The sequence below is a fragment of the Rana temporaria genome, chromosome 8 (assembly GCF_905171775.1).
Source record: "Rana temporaria chromosome 8, aRanTem1.1, whole genome shotgun sequence".
Taxonomy (NCBI): domain Eukaryota; kingdom Metazoa; phylum Chordata; class Amphibia; order Anura; family Ranidae; genus Rana; species Rana temporaria.
Window position 1 is genome coordinate 2172126 of NC_053496.1, and position 21351 is coordinate 2193476.

Sequence of the window (21351 nt, forward strand, 5' to 3'; positions counted from 1 at the left end):
GGACCCATGAAAATCCCTGCCCATTGGCTGGGCTACCCCATTCATTCCTAATCTGTCCTTGCAATGCCCTGCTATGGGACTCAGCCACAGTCGGCCACAGTCGGCCACACTCGACTACATTCAGCAGCGCTCGGGATCAGCACTCGCTAGGCGGCTCGGGGCTAATAATGCAGTCCTGCCACCGTGAGACTCAGGGCTTTACGCGGTCACATTCGGTGCTTCAGCCACGGCTAGCCACCCCCTCCCGACGCCCCCTGGGCATTGTGGGTGATTGGGGGCACTGTGGGTGGCTGAGGGCTCTCAGGGGGCCTGGGGGCGCTGGGAGGTTGAGGGGCACTGCAGGCCACCTTGGGAGGTACGGGTTGGAGGTTAGGGGACCTGCAGCTGCCTCAAGGCCTAGTAGGAGGGAGGCCGTGGCTGAGCCTGTTTCTTGGGAACCACTGGCCTAGACAGCGCGGGCAAAAACGGGAGCGTGGGTACATTTTCTACCTTTTCTTCTAATGCTGAAGCAACAATTGCAAAAGTTGGAACTTTTTTAGGATTAAAAATAAATGAATATAAATATAAAATAAATGCAATACTGTTAAAATATATTTGGCTTACATTAGTACATACCGTATATAATTTACATCACTTATTAAGAGAAATACACAAAATGACTTCCTCCATTGTTTTCTATCTACAACAGTCTTTTTCATCCTTTTTAACAAAGAGGAACCCTTAAAATGACTTTCTGGTCTCAGGGAACCCTCTGCTAAAAATTAGGAAGAACTTACACTTGTGGTCGATGAGAAGAATTACCCCCCCCCCCCCCCCTTACAGAGAGCTATAAAGACCAATGGTATCAGTGGGAACTTCTCTGAGAGGCAAGGAACCTCTGGATCAGTGATGGAGAACCTCGGCACCCCAGATGTTTTGACACTACATTTCCCATGATGCTCAGGCACTCTGCAGTGTAATTGAGGATCATGGGAAATGTAGTTCCAAAACATCTGCGGTGCCGAGGTTCCTCATCACTGCCCTAGAACCTCTGGAGGAACCAGTGGCGTCACTAGGGTTGGTGTCACCCGGTGCGGTAAAACATGGTGTCACCCCCCCTCTGTCTAGGCTGCCCAGCACCAAGCAGGCAGCGCATGGGCACGGGGCGCACCCCAAACCAGCCCCTGTAAATGATAGTATAGGGCAGTATAGTGGCAGGTTAGGGTAGTATAGAGTGGTATATTGGCAGGTTGCTGTAGTGGGGTGGTATAGGACAGGTTAAGGTGGTATAGGGCATGTTGGGGTGATATAGGGTAGTTTGGGGTGGTATAGGGCAAGTTAGGGTTGCATAGGGCAGGTTGGGGTGGTATAGGGCAAGTTCGGGTGGTACAGGGCAGGTTGGGGTGGTATAGTGCAAGTTAGGGTGGCATAGGGCAAGTTGGGATGGCATGGGAAAGGTTGGGGTGGTACAGGGCAAGTTAGGGTGGCATTGGGCAGGTTGGGGTGGTATAGGGCAAGTTATGGTGACATAGGGCAGATTGGGGTGGTACAGGGCAAGTTAGGGTGGCACAGGGCAAGTTGGGGTGGCATGGGAAAGTTTGGGGTGGTACAGGGCAGGCTGGGGTGGTACAGGGCAGGCTGTGGTGGCACAGGGCAGGCTGGGGTGGTACAGGGCTGTTTGGGGGGGTACAGGGCAGGCTGGGGTGGTACAGGGCAGGCTGGGGTGGTACAGGGCAGGCTGGGTGATACAGGGCAGGCTGGGGTGGTACAGGGCAGGCTGGGATTGCACAGGGCAGGCTGGACATGTCAGCTAAAAAAAACAAAAAACAAAAACGGGATGGTGTCACCCCTCTAGCGGCTGTCACCCGGTGCGGACCGCACCCCCCGCACCCCCCTAGCAACGCCTCTGGGAGGAACCTAGGCTTGCATGGAACCTTGGTTGGGAAACCCCAATCTAGAGTCTGGAAACATTTTCACAAGGCTTGCTTCCTCAGTCGTCAGAGAAGAATACATATTGTGGTATCCACCTCCAAAAAAAACCACACAGGAACTTCGACCACGCTAGTACCCACGCTAGTACCCATCACCACAGAGAGGTTCCGCTTTGTCTGCCGAGGGACCAAAGTTGCCTATCTCAACTCTCTACTCTCACCAATGCAGCTATCAGTGGCGGTGCGGAGCCAGAGGGGGCGGCGCTCCAGCGCCCTCTATAGACAGACCACCACTGCAGCTATATATATATATACATAAGATTGTCAGGGTCGGGACCTGTGCGGTGTTTGGCTTTGGCTCTTCTCACTCTGTCACCTAAGATGCTAGAGAGCTCCATGCCTGGTCCCTTGGACAACCTTACCTTGTATCTTGTTTCTGGTGAACCTCCATGTAAAAGGGGAACTCTGATGGGGACGCCGACTAAAGGGGGTGAATCTGATGGGGAAATCTGGTGTAAGGAGGGACTCTGATGGGGACACGTGATGTAAGGGGGCACTCTTGATAGGGACACCTGATGTAGGGGGCACTCTTGATAGGGACACCTGATGTAGGGGGCACTCTTGATAGGGACACCTGATGTAGGGGGCACTCTTGATAGGGACACCTGATGTAGGGGGCACTCTTGATGGGGACACCTGATGTAAGGGGGCACTCTTTATGGGGACACATGATGTAAGGGGGCATTTTGATGGGGACACCTGATCTATAGAGGCACTTTTGATAAGGACACCTGATGTAAGGGGGACACTCTTGATGGGGACACATGATGAAGGGAGCACTCTAATGGGGACACCTGATGTAAGGGGGCTCTCTTGATGGGGACACCTGATGTAAGGGGGCACTCTGATGGGGACACCTGATGTAAGGGAGCACTCTAATGGGGACACCTGATGTAAGGGGGCTCTCTTGATGGGGACACCTGATGTAAGGGGGCACTCCGATGGGGACACCTGATGTAAGGGGGCACTCCGATGGGGACACCTGATGTAAGGGGGCACTCCAATGGGGACACCTGATGTAAAAGGGGCTCTCTTGATGGGGACACCTGATGTAAGGGGGCACTCCGATGGGGACACATGATGTAAGGGGGCACCCTGATTGGGACACCTGATGTAAAGGGGCACGCAGATGGATACACCTAATGTAAGGGGGCACTCTTAATGGTGACACCTGATGTAAGGGGGCACTCTGATGGGGACACCTGATGTAAGGGGGCACTCTGATGGGGACACCTGATGTAAGGGGACTCTCTTGATGGGGACCCCTGATGTAATGGGGTACTCTTGATAGGGACACCTGATGTAAGGGGTCACTCTTGATGGGGACCCCTGATGTAAGGGGACACTCTTGATGCTGACACCTGATGTAAGGTGACACTCTTGATAGGGACACCTGATGTAAGGGGACACTCTTGATGGGGACACCTGATGTAAGGGGTTACTCTTGATGGGGACACCTGATGTACGGGGACAATCTTGATGGGGACACCTGATGTAAGGGGGCACTCTTGATAGGGACACCTGATATAAGGGGGGCAGTCTGATGGGGACACATGATGTAAGGGGGCACTCTGATGGGGACACTTGCTGTCCTGACTTTTAGGAGTAAAGCCCCCTGACTTTTCCCCTGCACCCCCAGATCATATAGGCTAGATCCGGCCCTACTAAATTTTCCTACTAATATATATATATTTTTTTCTGTTCTATCATATTTTTGCGTTTTATAAAGTATAAGGTAGAAGTTCCGTCTTACCCGCGTGGATGGCGTCCTGCTGGTGCAGGTGTAGGTGCGAGTGAATGTGCGAGTGCTGATGATGGTGAGGGGTCACGTTCAGCATCTGAAGCCTGGTCAGGGGATCTCCGCTCAAAGCCGCCACTCTTTCGGCGTGCTGCCGTTCCGCGGCAAGTCGCTCGGCGTAGGACAGTTCCCCTCGGGCCCCTCCTGCTGCCCCGGCCGCTCCCGGTCCGGCCCCGGGCCCTGCGCCGGCGGCCCCCAACGCCAGCCTTTCCCTTTCGAGGGCATGTTGGTGCGCGTGCTGCCCGTGGTGGTAGGGGAAGGCCGGGTGCAGTCCCATCTGAGGAGGTACTCCGGCGGTGGAGGGCGGTGGTTGAGGAGGAGGTTGGTGATGCTGCGGCGGCGGTGGGAGAGGAAGGGTCGCCGGGTGAAGCTGGTCCAGCTCTCCGGGTTTGACTTCATATCCGGGTTTCAGCCTCTCTCGTAGCTCCCGTTCTGCACGATTCGGGTCGCTGGCGAAGACGGCGGGTAGGTTGTAGGCGAGCAGCGGGTCTCCGAGGGGTAAGTAAAAAGGGTGATGTTGGGGGTGACCGGGCTGGGGGGCTCGTCCAGCTGGCGACAGTACATGGGGGCGAGCGTATTCGCTCAGTGTGCGGAGAGCTGGGGTGTCGGGGCCCAAGTAAGGGGGCACGGCGGCCACGGCTCCTGGTGGCTCAAAGTGAGGGGGGCGCGAGGGGGCAGAGGACGGGGAGGGCAAAGCCAAGGAAGGGTGGTGGGGAGGCTGCTGCGGGCACAGCTGGGGGCAGTCGTGACGACTAGAGTCCAGTTTCTGAAAAAGACAAAAAAATAAAAACTTTTATCAATTTGAATATTTGTAAATACGAAAAGTATAAAATTAAAAAATCGAAAATACGAATTTTCGAAATTATGAATTTTCGACTTTACGAATTATGGGCCAGATTCTCAAAGGCGTTACGACGGCGCAACACCATTAGCGGCGTCGTAACACCTCATCTGGCCCCGGGTATCTATGCGACTGATTCTCAGAATCAGTTGCGCATAGGTACCCATTAGATCTGACAAGCGTAAGGCTGTTACGCTGTCAGATCTTAAAAGTAATTTTTTTTCCCGCCGCTAGGTGTCGCATCGTCGCTTTTCCCCGTCGTCTATGCAAATGAGGTAAGTACGGCGATTCCCGAACATACGCGAGGTCGACGCAGCGAATTAACGTCGTTTGCGTAGCGTACCCGACGCGTAAGGTTGCCCCTGCTAATTAGCAGGCGCAACCAATGTTAACTATGGCCGTCGTTCCCGCGTCGAATTGAATAAAAATTACGTCGTTTGCGTAAGACGTCCGTGAATGGCGCTGGACGCCATTTACGTATACATCTAGGCAAATGACGTCGGGGCGACGTCATTTAGCGCAATGCACGTCGGGTAATTTACCCGACGGAGCATGCGCAGTACGCTCGGCGCGGGAGCGCGCCTAATTTAAATGGTGCCCGCCCCATTTGAATTGGGCGGGCTTGCGCCGAGCTATCTAACGCTACACCGCCGCAAGTTTACAGGTAAGTGTTCTGAGAATCAGGATTTAAACCTGTAGACCTGCAGCGGTGAAACGTAGAGCTCATACATTATGCTGCCCAGGAGCAACGCTAATGTATGAGAATCTGGGCCTATGGATTTATCAAATTTACGACTTCAAAAAGTCGTAATTCGAAAAGTCGAAAATTCATAAATTTGTAAATTTCGAAAATTCGTAAATTTGAAAAGTCGTAAATTCAAAAGGTCGAAAAGTCGAAAATTCATAAATTCGTAAATTCTGTAAAAGGCAAAAAAAAAAAAAAACATGTGAAAGTGAAAGATTGACCCCAAAAACGTCCCAAAAATTGGAGCTGAGCAACTCTGAAGAGAGATTCACGTGGACTTCAGCTCGGTTCATTAGACATGTGCAATTCATTTTGTGTTCGAAAAATTTTGGAAATATCCGAATTAACTAAATATTCCGAAAATATTTTTTGAAAATTTGAATATTCGTATATACAAAAAGAGCGGTATGAATACTTTTTCCAGGCACTGTATATAGAGGGGTATGAATACTTTTACCAGGGGCTGTATATAGAGGGGTATGAATACTTTTTCCAGGCACTGTATAGAGGGGTGTGAATACTTTTTCCAGGCACTGTATATAGAGGGGTATGAATACTTTTTCCAGGCTCTGTCTATAGAGGGGTATGAATACTTTTTCCAGGCTCTGTCTATATAGGGGTATGAATACTTTTTCCAGGCACTGTATATAGAGGGGTATGAATACTTTTACCAGGGGCTGTATAAAGAGGGGTATGAATACTTTTTCCAGGCACTGTATATAGAGGGGTATGAATACTTTTTCCAGGCACTGTATATAGAGGGGTATGAATACTTTTTCCATGCGCTGTATATAGAGGGGTATGAATACTTTTTCCAGGCACTGTATGTAGAGGGGTATGAATACTTTTTCCATGCGCTGTATATAGAGGGGTATGAATACTTTTACCAGGGGCTGTATAAAGAGGGGTATGAATACTTTTTCCAGGCACTGTATATAGAGGGGTATGAATACTTTTACCAGGGGCTGTATAAAGAGGGGTATGAATACTTTTTCCAGGCACTGTATATAGAGCGGTATGAATACTTTTTCCAGGCACTGTATATAGAGGGGTATGAATACTTTTACCAAGGGCTGTATATAGAGGGGTATGAATACTTTTTCCAGGCACTGTATATAGAGGGGTATGAATACTTTTTCCATGTGCTGTATGTAGAGGGGTATGAATACTTTTTCCATGCGCTGTATATAGAGGGGTATGAATACTTTTTCCATGTGCTGTATGTAGAGGGGTATGAATACTTTTTCCATGCACTGTATATAGAGGGGTATGAATACTTTTACCAGGGGCTGTATAAAGAGGGGTATGAATACTTTTTCCAGGCACTGTATATAGAGGGGTATGAATACTTTTACCAGGGGCTGTATAAAGAGGGGTATGAATACTTTTTCCAGGCACTGTATATAGAGGGGTATGAATACTTTTTTCAGGCACTGTATATAGAGTGGTATGAATACTTTTACCAGGCGCTGTATGTAGAGGGGTATGAATACTTTTTCCAGGCACTGTATATAGAGGGGTATGAATACTTTTTCCAGGCGCTGTATATAGAGGGGTATGAATACTTTTTCCAGGCGCTGTATATAGAGGGGTATGAATACGTTTACCAGGCGCTGTAAACTTACAATATTCCTCTCCATCTCCCGCTCCCGCTCCCTCTCCCGCTCGCGCTCGCGCTCTTCCCGCGCTCGCTGCTCGCTCTCCCTGCGCGCTCGCTCGATCTGCTCCGACCTCTTCTTGGAAAGTTTGGATCCCTCCAGCGGCACGAAGTAGAGATCCGTCCGGCAGCAGGAATTATATCCGCGGTCCAGGTGTTTGTTGAACCTGCAGACAATGACAGAGTCGCTATCAGGTTAGGTTGACCCATTCCCCCCCCCCCAAAAAACGCACAGATGTGAACACGCCCCTTAAATGAGATTTCACATTGATTTAATTTTTGCTGCAGCAGGTTCTATACAGGGTACACATGCACCACTTTATAGGCAGCGAACGCGAGACGCCGCGCCCGCACGTCCCTGCAACGCGGGCACTAGGGTGACCACGTGTCCCGGATTGCCCGGGACAGTCCCGCATTTTGCAGTCCTGTCCCGGGTTCCCGGGCACCTTCATTCCGGGACAATACAGTGTCCCCGAATGAAACTGACACAGCCACCCCGATGAGCCGACGGTGGAAACTGTCTGTTTTCCCAGCCAAGGGAGTCGCCCCCGACAAATGCCCAACCAGGACGCAGTAAAAGCTGGTTGTTAAGGGGCGGGGCTGGGAAGCCGACATCCTTAACAACTGATGAGTTATCAGCTGCCAATGGGCTTCCCCTGCTGACAGCTGAATAAAAAAAAAAGGTAATTCGTAAATTCGAAAATTCATAAATTCAAAAAGTCGAAAAGTCGAAAATTCATAAATTCAAAAAGTCGAAAATTCATAAATTCATAAATTTAAAAAGTCGAAAATTCATACATTTGTAAAATTTGTGAATTTGAAAAGTTAAAAATTCGTAATTTCAAAAACGTGTAAATTTGAAAATTTGTGAATTCAAAAAGTCGAAAAATTTGTAAACTCAAAAATATGTAGATTCATAAATACAAAAATTCGTAAATTTGAAAGTGAGAAAATTCCAAAATTTGTGAATTCGAAAAGTCGAAAATTCGAAAAGTCGTAAATTAGAAAATTCATAAATTCGTAAATTTAAAAAGTTGAAAATTCGAAAAGTCGTAAATTCAAAAATTCATAAATTCGTAAATTTAAAAAGTTGAAAATTCATAAATTCGTAAACTCGAAAATTCATAAATTAGAACATTCATAAATTAGAGAATTCATAAATTCGAAAATTCATAAATTCATAGATTTGTGAATTCGAAAAGTTGAAAATGCGTCATTCCAAAAATTTGTAAATTAGAAGATTTGTGAATTCGAAAAGCCGAAAAATTTGTGAACTCAAAAATATGTAAATTCGTAAATTTGTAAATTACAAAATTCCGAAATGTGTGAATTCGAAAAGTCGAAAATTCGTAATTTCTAAAAGTCGTAAATTCGAAAATTCATAAATTCGTTAATTTAAAAAGTTGAAAATTCATAAATTCGTAAACTCGAAAATTCATAAATTCGAAAATTCATAAATTAGAGAATTCATAAATTAGAAAATTCATAAATTCGTAGATTTGTGAATTCGAAAAGTTGAAAATTCGTCATTTCAAAAATTCGTAAACTTGTGAATTCTAAAAATTTGTAAACTCAAAAATATGTCAATTCGTAAATTTGAAAATTAGAAAATTCCAAAATCAGCCTTCTAGTTGAAGGAACTTGTGGTGCTCCCCCTTCTCTACAATACATGCTGCGCCCAGGGCAGCCATCCCTTCTGCCCAGCCCTTCCCCCGGCCCTGAAGGTATTTATCTCAATTAACCATTAATTGGGCAACATTTGCAGAAAATATTTAGTCCCCAACAAGAAGACCACAAATGTACCTCCCGCTGCTCTTGACTTACCTGGCAGACTGGCTGGCATGGCTTGGCGTGTCCACAAGTTTGGGCGGAGGGGAAGGGCTGTTGGCGGGAGGAACTGGGCTATCGCCTTCCACTTCACATTCTTCGGGTGGCTCCTGTTTTATCTGCACGGGAGCTGGTGCTGGCGGGGGTGGTGGGGCAGGAGGCGGAGCTGGAGGAGGAGCAGCGACAGGAGCGGGAGGGGAGGAGTCTTTAAAGCTCTGGGCGGGAGCTGGAGGAGGAGGAGTGGAGACTGGAAAAGATCCAGGTTTATATGGGGGCGGGGGAGGGGGTGGGGGTGCGGGTGTATTTTTATAGGGTGGAGCCGAATTAGGGGGCGCCCCTTTGTAGCCTTGGTAGGGGTAGTTACCATACCCTTGAGCGTTAGGAGGGTAATGGCAGGCAGAAGCAGATGAGTGAGGCTGATAAAGATTATGAGTGGGCTGAGGATTCGGGGGCTCCACTTGAGGGGAGTAGCCTACATTTCCACCCGCAGAGGATGACTGGGATGGAAGATGGGAGGTACTGGTGGGCGCTGGTGATTGACCTCTAGGTGGCCCTGCCCCGGGTGTTGGCAACTGAGTGCTGCTCTGATGGTGGGAACCGGGGGACAGAAGGACATGAGGTGTGTGATGGCTGGGTTGAGGCATGCCCCCTGGTGGCTGGTTATTTTGTGGCGTTGGGGAGCGCCCCCGGTTTGGTAGAATGTGAGGATGATGGGAGTTATTCATATTATGATTAGGAGGTTGACCTTGTCCACCATTTGCCCCTCCGTGAGGGGGCAAAACACTACTCTGGGGTGCTGGAGTCTGAATTGCCCCCGCTGTGGGCATTGGGTGTGGAGGGTGGTTATTATGGGGGGATGGAGCACGAGTACTTCCATGATGAGAGTTACTGAATCCCCCACTAACGTTTTGCCCCCCACCCACTTGTCCATTTTGGGGTGGAGGCTGAGGGTAGCGGGGAGCTCCTTCAATCCGCCCATAACTGAGCCCGCCTTGTCCCCAAGAAGGATGGGGACCGGGCTGCGGTTGTCCATACTTTCCCTGTGCGGGGTACTGGTGGGGGTATCCAGATGGGTACTGTCCTGGGTAAGGGGGATATCGAAGGGTACAAGAAGACGAAGGAACGGGCTGGCCCGGTTTCTCTGCCGGTTGGGATGGAAGTCCTGGAGAGGCATTGAGAGGCCGTAGGGCAGGGGGTGGCGGAAGGTTGTGAGATACATGGGGGTAGGAGGTCGTGGCAGAAGTGCTGGTAGGTAGAGTAGAGGGAGCTGTCGGAGAAGCCAATGGCCTTGGAGAACCAAGTCCCGCTATAGGTGTGGTGGGTGGAGGTTTGGCTTGGGAGGCCGGCGCCGGCCCAGCTTTGACCATCCCGCCAGTGCTGGAATACAGCTGTGGAAGTTGAGGAGCCTGGTACGGCCTTGAAGTCTGAAGTTCAGTCTGTGGAGGTGCTTGAGAAGCCTGGGACGGGGGTGGAAGAACAGGGGGGTTGGGAACCGGCGAAGCAGGAGGTTGGGGTGACCCGGGACCCCTATACAGGGAAGGAAACGATTTTGGTGAAGGAATGGAAGATGCATCGCTCTCGCTGTCCCCGCTGTGGAGGCTCGGAGATGTGCTGCGGTTGTCCTGGTCAATGTCCCTCGGGTCACTTCCACCATCTTCATTACCGCTCTGTCCATCCATACTTTCTTCATCGGGGGGCGGGCGGGGAACCTCTGGAGACTGCGGAGAGAGAGGAAAAACGTTCATTAAGGAAGATAAAAGACTGAAGTCAAGTCACCACCAAGGGCAGACTGACCAATAGGGCACTCGGGCACCGACCGAGGGCCCCATGAGCAGGGACAGTCACACTCTTTAAGAAGATGTTCCGTCATCACCTCACAGAAGGGCCCCTTACAGTGGTAGTCATTTGAAGAAGGGCCCCTTACAGTGGTAGTCATTGGAAGAAGGGCACCATTACACTGGTAGTCATTGGAAGAAGGGCCCCATTACAGTGGTAGTCATTGGAAGAAGGGCCCCATTACACTGGTAGTCATTGGAAGATAGGCCCCTTACAGTGGTAGTCATTGGAAGAAGGGCCCCATACAGTGGTAGGAATTGGAAGAAGGGCCCCATATAGTGGTAGGAATTGGAAGAAGGGCCCCATATAGTGGTAGTCATTGGAAGAAGAGCCCCATACAGTGGTAGTCATTGGAAGAAGGGCCCCATACAGTGGTAGTCATTGGAAGAAGGGCCCCTTACACTGGTAGTCATTGGAAGAAGGACCCCTTACAGTGGTAGTCATTGGAAGGAGGGCCCCATACAGTGGTAGTCATTGGAAAAAGGGCCTCATTACACTGGTAGTCCTTGGAAGAAGGGCCTCTTACAGTGGTAGTCATTAGAAGAAGGGCCCCTTACCATGGTAGTCATTGGAAGAAGGGTCCCATACAGTGGTAGTCATTGGAAGAAGAGCCCCATACAGTGGTAGTCATTGGAAGAAGGGCCCCATATAGTGGTAGTCATTGGAAGAAGAGCCCCATACAGTGGTAGTCATTGGAAGAAGGGCCCCATACAGTGGTAGTCATTGGAAGAAGGACCCATACAGTGGAAGTCATTGGAAGAAGGGCCCCTTACAATGGTAGTCATTGGAAGAAAGGCCCCATACAGTGGAAGTCATTGGAAGAAGGGCCCCTTACAGTGGTAGTCATTGGAAGAAGGGCCCCATACAGTGGTAGTCATTGGAAGAAGAGCCCCATACAGTGGTAGTCATTGGAAGAAGGGCCCCATACAGTGGTAGTCATTGGAAGAAGGGCCCCATACAGTGGTAGTCATTGGACGAAGGACCCCTTATACTGGTAGTCATTGGAAGAAGGGCCCTATACAGTGGTAGTCATTGGAAGAAGGGCACCATACAGTGGTAGTCATTGGAAGAAGGCCCCATTACACTGGTAGTCATTGGAAGAAGGGCCCCATACACTGGTAGTCATTGGAAGAAGGGCCGCTTACAGTGGTAGTCATTGGAAGAAAGGCCCCATACAGTGGTAGTCATTAGAAGAAGGGCCCCATTACAGTGGTAGTCATTGGAAGAAGGACCCATACAGTGGAAGTCATTGGAAGAAGGGCCCCTTACAATGGTAGTCATTGGAAGAAGGGCCCCATACAGTGGTAGTCATTGGAAGAAGGGCCCCATACAGTGGTAGTCATTGGAAGAAGGGCCCCATACAGTGGTAGTCATTGGAAGAAGGGCCCCATTACAGTGGTAGTCATTGGAAGAAGGGCCCCATTACAGTGGTAGTCATTGGAAGAAGGGCCCCATTACAGTGGTAGTCATTGGAAGAAGGGCCCCATTACAGTGGTAGTCATTGGAAGAAAGGCCCCATACAATGGTAGTCATTAGAAGAAGGGCCCCATTACAGTGGTAGTCATTGGAAGAAGGATCCCATTCCACTGGTAGTCATTGGAAGAAGGGCCCCTTACAGTGGTAGTCATTGGAAGAAGGGCCCCTCACAGTGGTAGTCATTGGAAGAAGGGCCCCATACAGTGGTAGGTCATAGGAAGAAGGCCCCATTACACTGGTAGTCATTGGAAAAAGGGCCCCATTACACTGGTGGTCATTGGAAGAAGGGCCCCATTACACTGGTGGTCATTGGAAGAAGGGCCCCATTACACTGGTAGTCATTGGAAGAAGGGCCCCATACAGTGGTAGTCATTGGAAGAAGGACCCATACAGTGGTAGTCATTGGAAGAAGGGCCCCATTACAGTGGTAGTCATTGGAAGAAGGACCCATACAGTGGTAGTCATTGGAAGAAGGGCCCCATATAGTGGTAGTCATTGGAAGAAGAGCCCCATACAGTGGTAGTCATTGGAAGAAGGGCCCCATTACAGTGGTAGTCATTGGAAGAAGGGCCCCATACAGTGGTAGTCATTGGAAGAAGAGCCCCATACAGTGGTAGTCATTGGAAGAAGGGCCCCATACAGTGGTAGTCATTGGAAGAAGGGCCCCATACAGTGGTAGTCATTGGAAGAAGGGCCCCATACAGTGGTAGTCATTGGAAGAAGGGCCCCATTACACTGGTAGTCATTGGAAGAAGGGCCCCATACAGTGGTAGTCATTGAAAGAAGGGCCCCATTAAGTGGTAGTCATTGGAAGGAGCTTCCAGATCCAAACGTTTCAGGGAACCTCTGCATCGTCCATAGCAACCAGATTCACAAGGTTTAGGAACCCTCTGAATCGTCCATAGCAACCAGATCCAAAAGCTTTAGGAACCCTCTGCATCGTCCATAGCAAACAGATCCAAAAGCTTCTGGAACCATCTTTGTCTCCCATAGCAACCAGGTCAAAAAGCTTTGGAAAGGTCTGCGTCACCTATAGTAACTAGATCCAAACACTTCAAGAACCACCTGCGTCTCCCATAGCAACCAGATCCAAAAGCTTCAGGAATTTTTCGCATCGCCCATAGCAACCAGATCCAAAAGCTTCAGGAACCGTCTGCGTCACCCATAGCAACCAGATCCAAAAGCTTTTGGAAATGTCTATATCACCCATAGCAACCAGGATGAGCATTGGAAGCTGAAATTGGGGTGAGACGACCCTATTAGTACAGGACGGGCCCAGGGTTCCGAACCACAGGTGAGAATGTTGGTGACGGTGGCGTCTCTCACCTCCATCTTGGCTTTCTTCTGGGTTTTCCCCGTTTCCCCTTCACTCTCGGAGGAATCTTTTACTCTTTCCCGTTTGCTGCTCTTCGGGACGGAGTCGTCCATGCGGCCCTTCTGTATGGAGGGAAAAAGGAGAAGATTACGTGTGGAATTTCCATAGCCCCGCCCTTCTTTCTCTCCGTATCCGACAAGGAAACGCGTAGATCAATACTGATGTTAAAATGCCGTAACCCATGGCAACCAGATCTCATTTTATGGATGCAAAGCTAGTACAAGATGGAATCCTGTTCCCTTATTACTCATCACCTTAGGCCTCATTCACATAGCAACTGGATCCAAAAGGTACAGGAACTGTCTACATCACCCATAGCAACCAGATCCCCCCTCTTCTAATGATGCTGGTTCCTGGGTGAAATGAATGCTCTGGTTGCTAGGGGCGACAGGCTGACCATTGAATGAGGCCCTTCATTCGTCTTTCTCACCTTGGCAGGTGGCCGGCCCTTCTCACATTTGCTGTCACTGCTGGATGTGCTGATGGCCCCCGGGGACGCCCTCCCCCGCGCTCTCCGTTCCTCCCGTGGGCCCACGCTCTCCTTTTTCCTTCCGCTCCTCATCGACATCTTCACACCGAGAGAGAGAGATAGAGAAAGAAAGAGAGAAAGAAAGAAAGAAAGAGAGAGAGAGAGAGAGAAGGGGAGATACAGAGAGAGAGAGAGAGAGCGGGAGACACACAGAGAGAGAGAGAGAGAAAGAGAGAGAGCGACAGAGAGAGAGAGAGAGAGAGAGAGAGAGAAGGAGAGAGAGAGAGAGAGAGATCAAGAGAGAGAGAGAGAGAGAGAGAGAGTGAGAGAAAGAGAGAGAGAGAGACAGATATAAAGAGAGAGAGACAGAGAGAAGGAGAGAGAGAAAGAGAAAGAGAGCGAGAGAGAGATCGAGAGAGAGAAAGAGAGAGAGAGACAGAAAGAAAGAGAGAGAGAGAGATCAAAAGAGAGAGAGAGAGATCAAGAGAGAGAGTGAGAGAAAGAGAGAGACAGATAGAAAGAGAGAGAGACAGAGAGAGAGAGAAGGAGAGAGAGAGAAAGAGAAAGAGAGCGAGAGAGAGATCGAGAGAGAGAAAGAGAGAGAAAGAAAGAAAGAGAGAGAAAGAGAGACACAAAGAGAGAGAAAGTAAGAGAGAGAAAGAAAGAAAGAGAGAGAGAAGAGAGAGAGAGACACAGAGAGAGAGAGAAAAGAAAGAGAGAAGAGAGAGAAAGAGAGAGAGAGAAGAGAAAAAAAAAAGAGAGAGAGAAGAGAGAGAGAGAGAGAGACATAGAGAGAGAGAGAAAGAAAGAGAGAGAAAGAAAGAGAAAAAGAAAGGGAGAGAAAGAGAGAGAGAGAGAGAGAGAGAGAGAGAGAGAGAGATCAAGAGAGAGATAAAGAGAGAAAGAGAGAGAGACAGAGAGAGAGACACAGAGAGAGAGAGAGAGAGAGATAAAGAGAGAGAGACAGACAGAAAGAAAGAGAGAGAGAGAACGAGAGAGAGAGTGCGAGAGAGAGAGAGAAAAAGAGAGAGAGACGGGAAGAAATGGCGGTTAGCTGGACGGCGGCGTTTATACTTTGTTACGTCACAATTACATTAATTTCAAGCAGATCCAAAGGGTTTCAGGAACTGTCTGCATAAATTCAAATTATTTTAAAATTAAAAAATTTGAATATTCGAAAATTTTTAAATTATTAGAAAAATGTTCAATTCAAAATTCGAACGTACGGAAACTAAAGAAAGAAAAAAAGAAGGAAAATTCAAAAGAATGAAAATTTGAAAATCTGAAATACTAACTAATAATAACATAACTATTCCTGACTATTAGATTAGAGGTATTGGAATTTCCTTTAAAATTTGGCTTTTAGAGAAAGTAACGAATACGAATTATCCGAAATAACGAAAAGCACATCTAAACGAATGGAACGGAACAAATTAATAACAATAAATAACAATATTAATAATAAAAACGTTTTATTATTATAATTAGTTCTGTTCCATTTGTTTAGATGCGGCATTCGTTATTTCGGATAATTCGTAACTTCGGATAAAGTCGTGTTTACTAACAGTCAAATTTGAAAGGAAATTAAAATACTTATAATTTAATAGTTACATTAATATTATAGTTAGTTATTATTTTTAATTTTCGTATTTTCAAATTTATGGATTTTTGAATTTCTGAATCTTCGAATTTCCATATTTTTTGGATTTTCTATATATTGAGGCCCGGATTCTCAAAGGAGTTACGCCGGCGTGTCTCCAGATATGCCGGCGTAACTCTGAGTGCGGCCCGTCGCAACTCGGCGCCTGATTCATAGAATCAGATACGCCTCACAGTTGCCTAGATACGAGCGGCGTAAGTCTCCTACGCCGTCGTATCTTGGGGTGCAATATTTCCGCTGGCCGCTAGGTGGCGCTTCCGTATATTTCCGCGTCGAATATGCTAATTAGCTAGATTCACAAACGTACGTGCGCCCGGCGTAGCAAGATACGTCGTTTACGTAAGACATACGCCGGCGTAAAGTTACCCCTCATAAAGCAGGGGTTAGGTATGGACGTCGGAAACGTACGAACAGCGTCGTATTTTACGTCGTTTGTGCAAGTCGTCCGTGAATGGGGGCTGGACGTAAGTTACGTTCACGTCGACTAATCATTGAGCGGGCGTAATTTAATTTGAAAATTCGACGTGATACTGAGCATGCGCTGTTCGAAAAAAGCGTAATTTACGTGGGGTCATGCTTAGTTTACATAAAACACGCCCCCCTGTTCCTCACATTTGATTTAGGCGCACCGGCACATTTACGCTACGCCGCCGTAACTTTGGACGCAAGTGCTTTGTGAATACAGCACTTGCCTCTCTAAGTTGCGGCGGCGTAGCGTAACTACGATACTCCACGCCCGCTTACATTTACGCCGCCCTACGAGAATCTGGGCCTGAATTTCCAAATGTTCACGTGTCTAATGGAAGATATGGCGGGAGAACGGGGGAGGGGCGGACTCACCGAGTCTTTGTTCTGTCGGGTTTTCATATTGTAGGGTGGAGGGGCCCCATTTCTTCGACGGGATCAGACAACGTAAACTGCCCCACAGACCCGCGCCCCACACCGGCCAGGCTGTGATGGACGGAAGGGGGGGGGGGGGGGAGGGGACCAATATCCGGTCAGGTAAGACCTACCTGAGAAGAGAAAGAAAACAGATTTTATTTTCAGGGCAATTATTCGGTTCAAATCTCTAGAAAAGAATAATAAAAAAATACATATAAAAGGGGAGGGGCCATAGGATTCGGTATTTCTGTCCATCCAGTCCTGAGATTTACACAGCTCTGCCACACAGCACAGAGAGGTCCTTACTATAAGAGTATCTAAAATCCCCAAAAAACTGAAATATAACGCATCTCATTCATTATTGGTCCTGAGATGCGGCGGCTGCATTTGTTTTCTTTTCAGTTTTTTTTTATTTTTAACTTTATTTTGACCCGGTGATCCCGCCAATAACACGCTTCAGCAGCAGGGCTGGGCAGAAGGGGTGGCTGCCCCGGGCGCAGTGTGTATTGTAGGGATGGGGCGCCACAGGTTCCTTCTACTATAAGGCTGACAGGAGTAGACATGTGCGGTTCGTTTCGTTCCAAAGTAACATTTGGAGGGGAGAGAGAGCACAGCCTGCGCCTCCTCCCGGCTCTCTCCTCCTCTCCTTGCTGCTTCCAGCGCTGGGCTGTGAGCTTATAAGGAGGAGGGGGAGAGAGAGCACAGCCCGCACCCCTCCCGGCTCTCTCCTCTTCTCCTTGCTGCTTCCAGCGCTGGGCTGTGAGCTTATGAGGAGGAGGGGGAGAGAGAGCACAGCCTGCGCCTCCTCCCGGCTCTCTCCTCCTCTCCTTGCTGCTTCCAGCGCTGGGCTGTGAGCTTATAAGGAGGAGGGGGAGAGAGAGCACAGCCCGCACCCCTCCCGGCTCTCTCCTCTTCTCCTTGCTGCTTCCAGCGCTGGGCTGTGAGCTTATGAGGAGGAGGGGGAGAGAGAGCACAGCCCGCACCCCCTCCCGGCTCTCCCCTCTTCTCCCTGCTGCTTCCAGCGCTGGGTTGTGAGCTTATGAGGAGGAGGAGGGGGAGAGAGCACAGCCTGCACCTCATCCCGGCTCTCTCCTCTTCTCCTTGCTGCTTCCAGCGCTGGGCTGTGAGCTTATGAGGAGGAGGAGGGGGAGAGAGCACAGCCTGCACCCCTCCCGGCTCTCTCCTCCTCTCCTTGCTGCTTCCAGCGCTGGGTTGTGAGCTTATAAGGAGGAGGAGGAGAGAGAGCACAGCCCGCACCCCTCCCGGCTCTCTCCTCTTCTCCTTGCTGCTTCCAGCACTGGGCTGTGAGCTTATGAGGAGGAGAGAGAGCACAGCCCGCACCCCTCCCGGCTCTCTCCTCTTCTCCTTGCTGCTTCCAGCACTGGGCTGTGAGCTTATGAGGAGGAGAGAGAGCACAGCCCGCACCCCTCCCGGCTCTCTCCTCTTCTCCTTGCTGCTTCCAGCGCTGGGCTGTGAGATTATGAGGAGGAGGGGGAGAGAGAGCACAGCCCGCACCCCCTCCCGGCTCTCTCCTCTTCTCCTTGCTGCTTCCAGCGCTGGGCTGTGATCTTATGAGGAGGAGGAGGAGAGAGAGCACAGCCCGCACCCCTCCCGGCTCTCTCCTCTTTGCTGCTTCCAGCGCTGGGCTGTGAGCTTATAAGGAGGAGGAGGAGAGAGAGCACAGCCCGCACCCCCTCCCGGCTCTCTTCTCCTCTCCTTGCTGCTTCCAGTGCTGGGCTGTGAGCTTATGAGGAGGAGGGGGAGAGAGAGCACAGCCCGCACCCCCTCCTGGCTCTCTCCTCTTCTCCTTGCTGCTTCCAGCGCTGGGCTTTCTATTTTTGCTTGCACATGATTGGACGATGGAAGAAGTAGTGGCCTGTTCATTGGGGAGCGCAGGGGCGCTGCCCACTAATCCATGCGCCCGGACCCTAATCTACATGCAGGGCGCCGGACGCATGGATTTAAATGTTTTTTTTTTTTTTTTGAAGCACATGATTGGAGCCTGAGGCTCTAATTGGCCTTCAGAAAAGGGTGGGCTCGGGCACAGAGCACTGCGCCCCGAGCCCACCCAGTTGTGTGACATTGGCAAATGAATATTTGCTAGTGTCTTGCTGCTTCTCCTCCTGGCCAATCAGGAAGAAGGTCCTGAGGCCCGAATGGTCAGTGAGCTTAGGACTCCCGGCCAATCGGGTCTCAGGATCCACTTCCTGTTTCGGCCGGGAGGAGAAGCAACTGCCCCCCCCCCGGCTCTTCCCTCTGTAAGCTGGAGCGAGGAGCAGCATTGGCGTTCTAAGGCAATATTGGATGACAGCATGAGATACAAAGTAACCGTACAGAGAATCGCCAGGGTTCCCGCGCCTTTTATCCACTTGCCCAGACGCGGACATGCGCCCCGCCCCCTTCCCCTCCCCCCACCAGAGGGTCTATATACGAGATCTGACATCCTGGGTACGCACTATGAGAAAATTGGAAAGAAAAAAAATGTGATTTTCGTATCGCGTGTACACAGCTTTCCACGTCCGATTCGGACTTATGACGTCATATGACGTCCTCCTGTAATCGTGCCCGCCGCGGTGTGCAGGCCGGCGAGCTCTGTGATCGCTGTTTCATCAGTGTCCAAATTATCAGTGCAGCCCCAACAGTGCTGCCTATTAGTGCCACCTATAATTACCCATCAGTGCTGCCCTTCGGTGCTGCCCATCAGTGCCACCTATGAGTGCCTATCAGTGCCCATCAGTACTGCCCTTGAATGCTGTCTATCAGTGCTGCCTATTAATGCCCATCAGTGTTGCCCTTCAGTGCCACCTATCAGTGCCCATCAGTGCTGCATATCAGTGCAGCCTATCAATGCCGCCTCGTCAGTGCCCATCAGTGCAGGCTATTAGTGCTGCCTATTGGTGCCCATCAGTGTCACCATTGAGTGCATAATTAATACCCATAAGTGCTGCATATCAGTGCCCAGAAGTGCTGCCCTTCAGTGCTGTCTATCAGTGCCCATCAGTGTCACCTACCAGTGCTGCCTATTAATGCCCATCAGTGCGCGATCCCTTCAGGGCCACCTATCAGTGCCTCATATCAGTGCCGCCTCGTCAGTGCCCATCAGTGCAGGCTATTAGTGCTTCCTATTGGTGCCCATCAGTTCCACCTCATGAGTGCCCATCAGTGTTGCAGTAGCCCATGCTGGAGTAGCCCAGGTGAGTAGCCAAGGTGAGTAGCGGGGGCGCTGTGCTGGCAGGATGTTAGAAAAAGTCCCTCAAGCAGCATCTTTGGCGCGGTGGAGGAGGGGTGTGTACACCGGCTCCTCCACCACCCCTGCCCATTCAAATGATTGGACACCGCTGCCGAAGCGCCTGCAAAGCGATTCGGCAGCAGCGCTTCACGGGCGCACTTTACCGCTAACGCGGCCGCGCTGTCAGCGTGAAGCGGCTCTTAGGGTGATCATAATATTTAATTCTAACATGCGACTCGGGGCGCATACAGGTTCCTTGCATGACTTTGATGCCGCTTGAGTGCCAGAGAATGAAAAGTCGCATCAGAGTTGCCATGAACAGAACCGTCATACGTTTTTGGGGCGGGTCCCCTGAAGTCACACAAAACGCAACCTGGCTGCGGAATAAAAAAAAGTCCCCGACCCTAAAAATCGCATCCGGCTCAAAACGCACCGATGTGAGCCAGATCCATAGGAAACCATTGTACTGGGACTGCAGTGCGTTTCTGCAATTCGCATAGCGAGGAGCGAGGGAAATTATAATGGGATTATCCGAAAGATAGCGCAACCAATCCGGTGTAACGGGGTTCTGACTTCTAATGCAATGCCCCCCCCTCCCCCCATGATCCTCCGGGGGGCGCACACACCATATCTGGGATCTCCATGGTTCCCCCCCCCCCCCCCCCGGATAACAGGAATGGTTGGCGCTGAGAGATAACGCGCCGGTCATAAAACAGCGCTCACCCCCCTCCACCCCCAAACCAAGAATGTGCACAGCGCCCTCTGCAGAGCAGAACGAGCGACACCGCAAGCGTCTCTACAAACGTCGTTTCGTTTTTACAGCCGCGTTTTATGGCGCGATTCCGTTTTACGGCTCCAGAAATGTCTGTTTCTGGTTTTATTGTCGCCATAAAATCCCTCAGTGAAGTCTTTCGTGTTTATTGTCGCCTGCCGAGTAAATCTACAACCGTCACCCACACGGCCGCCGCCCGACTACAACCGTCACCCACACCGCCGCCGCCTGACTACAACCGTCACCTACACCGCCGCCCGACTACAACCGTCACCCACACCGCCGCCCATCTACAACCGTCACCCACACCGCCGCCCGACTACAACCGTCACCCACACCGCCGCCCCCCCCGTTTACAACCGTCACCGCCGCCGCCCGTCTACAACCGTCACCCACACCGCCGCCGCCCGACTACAACCGTCACCTACACCGCCGCCCGACTACAACCGTCACCTACACCGCCGCCCGACTACAACCGTCACCTACACCGCCGCCCGACTACAACCGTCACCCACACCGCCGCCGCCCAACTGCAACCGTCACCCACACCGCCGCCCGACTGCAACCATCACCCACACCGCTGCCCGACTACAACCGTCACCCACACCGCCGCCCGACTACAACCGTCACCCACACCGCCGCCCGACTACAACCGTTACCCACACCGCCGCCCGACTACAACCGTCACCCACACCGCCGCCCGACTACAACCGTCACCCACACCGCCGCCCGACTACAACCGTTACCCACACCGCCGCCCGACTACAACCGTTACCCACACCGCCGCCCGACTACAACCGTCACCCACACCGCC

At 50.4% G+C, this 21351-nt stretch overlaps 1 protein-coding gene across 2 annotated transcripts in view; it reads right to left on the bottom strand.

The window, feature by feature from the left end:
• The window catches only part of ATN1 (atrophin 1), a 70405-nt gene that overhangs the window by 23437 nt on the left and 25617 nt on the right, over nucleotides 1-21351 (bottom strand). For both annotated transcript variants that reach the window (XM_040361202.1, XM_040361201.1), the window contains exons 2-7: nucleotides 16495-16667; nucleotides 13956-14093; nucleotides 13477-13587; nucleotides 8836-10556; nucleotides 6980-7178; nucleotides 3724-4534 (exon numbers count right to left, since the gene is read on the bottom strand). In XM_040361202.1, coding sequence (XP_040217136.1) covers nucleotides 3724-4534; nucleotides 6980-7178; nucleotides 8836-10556; nucleotides 13477-13587; nucleotides 13956-14093; nucleotides 16495-16521 — 3007 coding nt within the window. In that variant the 5' untranslated portion in view covers nucleotides 16522-16667. The remainder of the gene's footprint in view (nucleotides 1-3723; nucleotides 4535-6979; nucleotides 7179-8835; nucleotides 10557-13476; nucleotides 13588-13955; nucleotides 14094-16494; nucleotides 16668-21351) is intronic.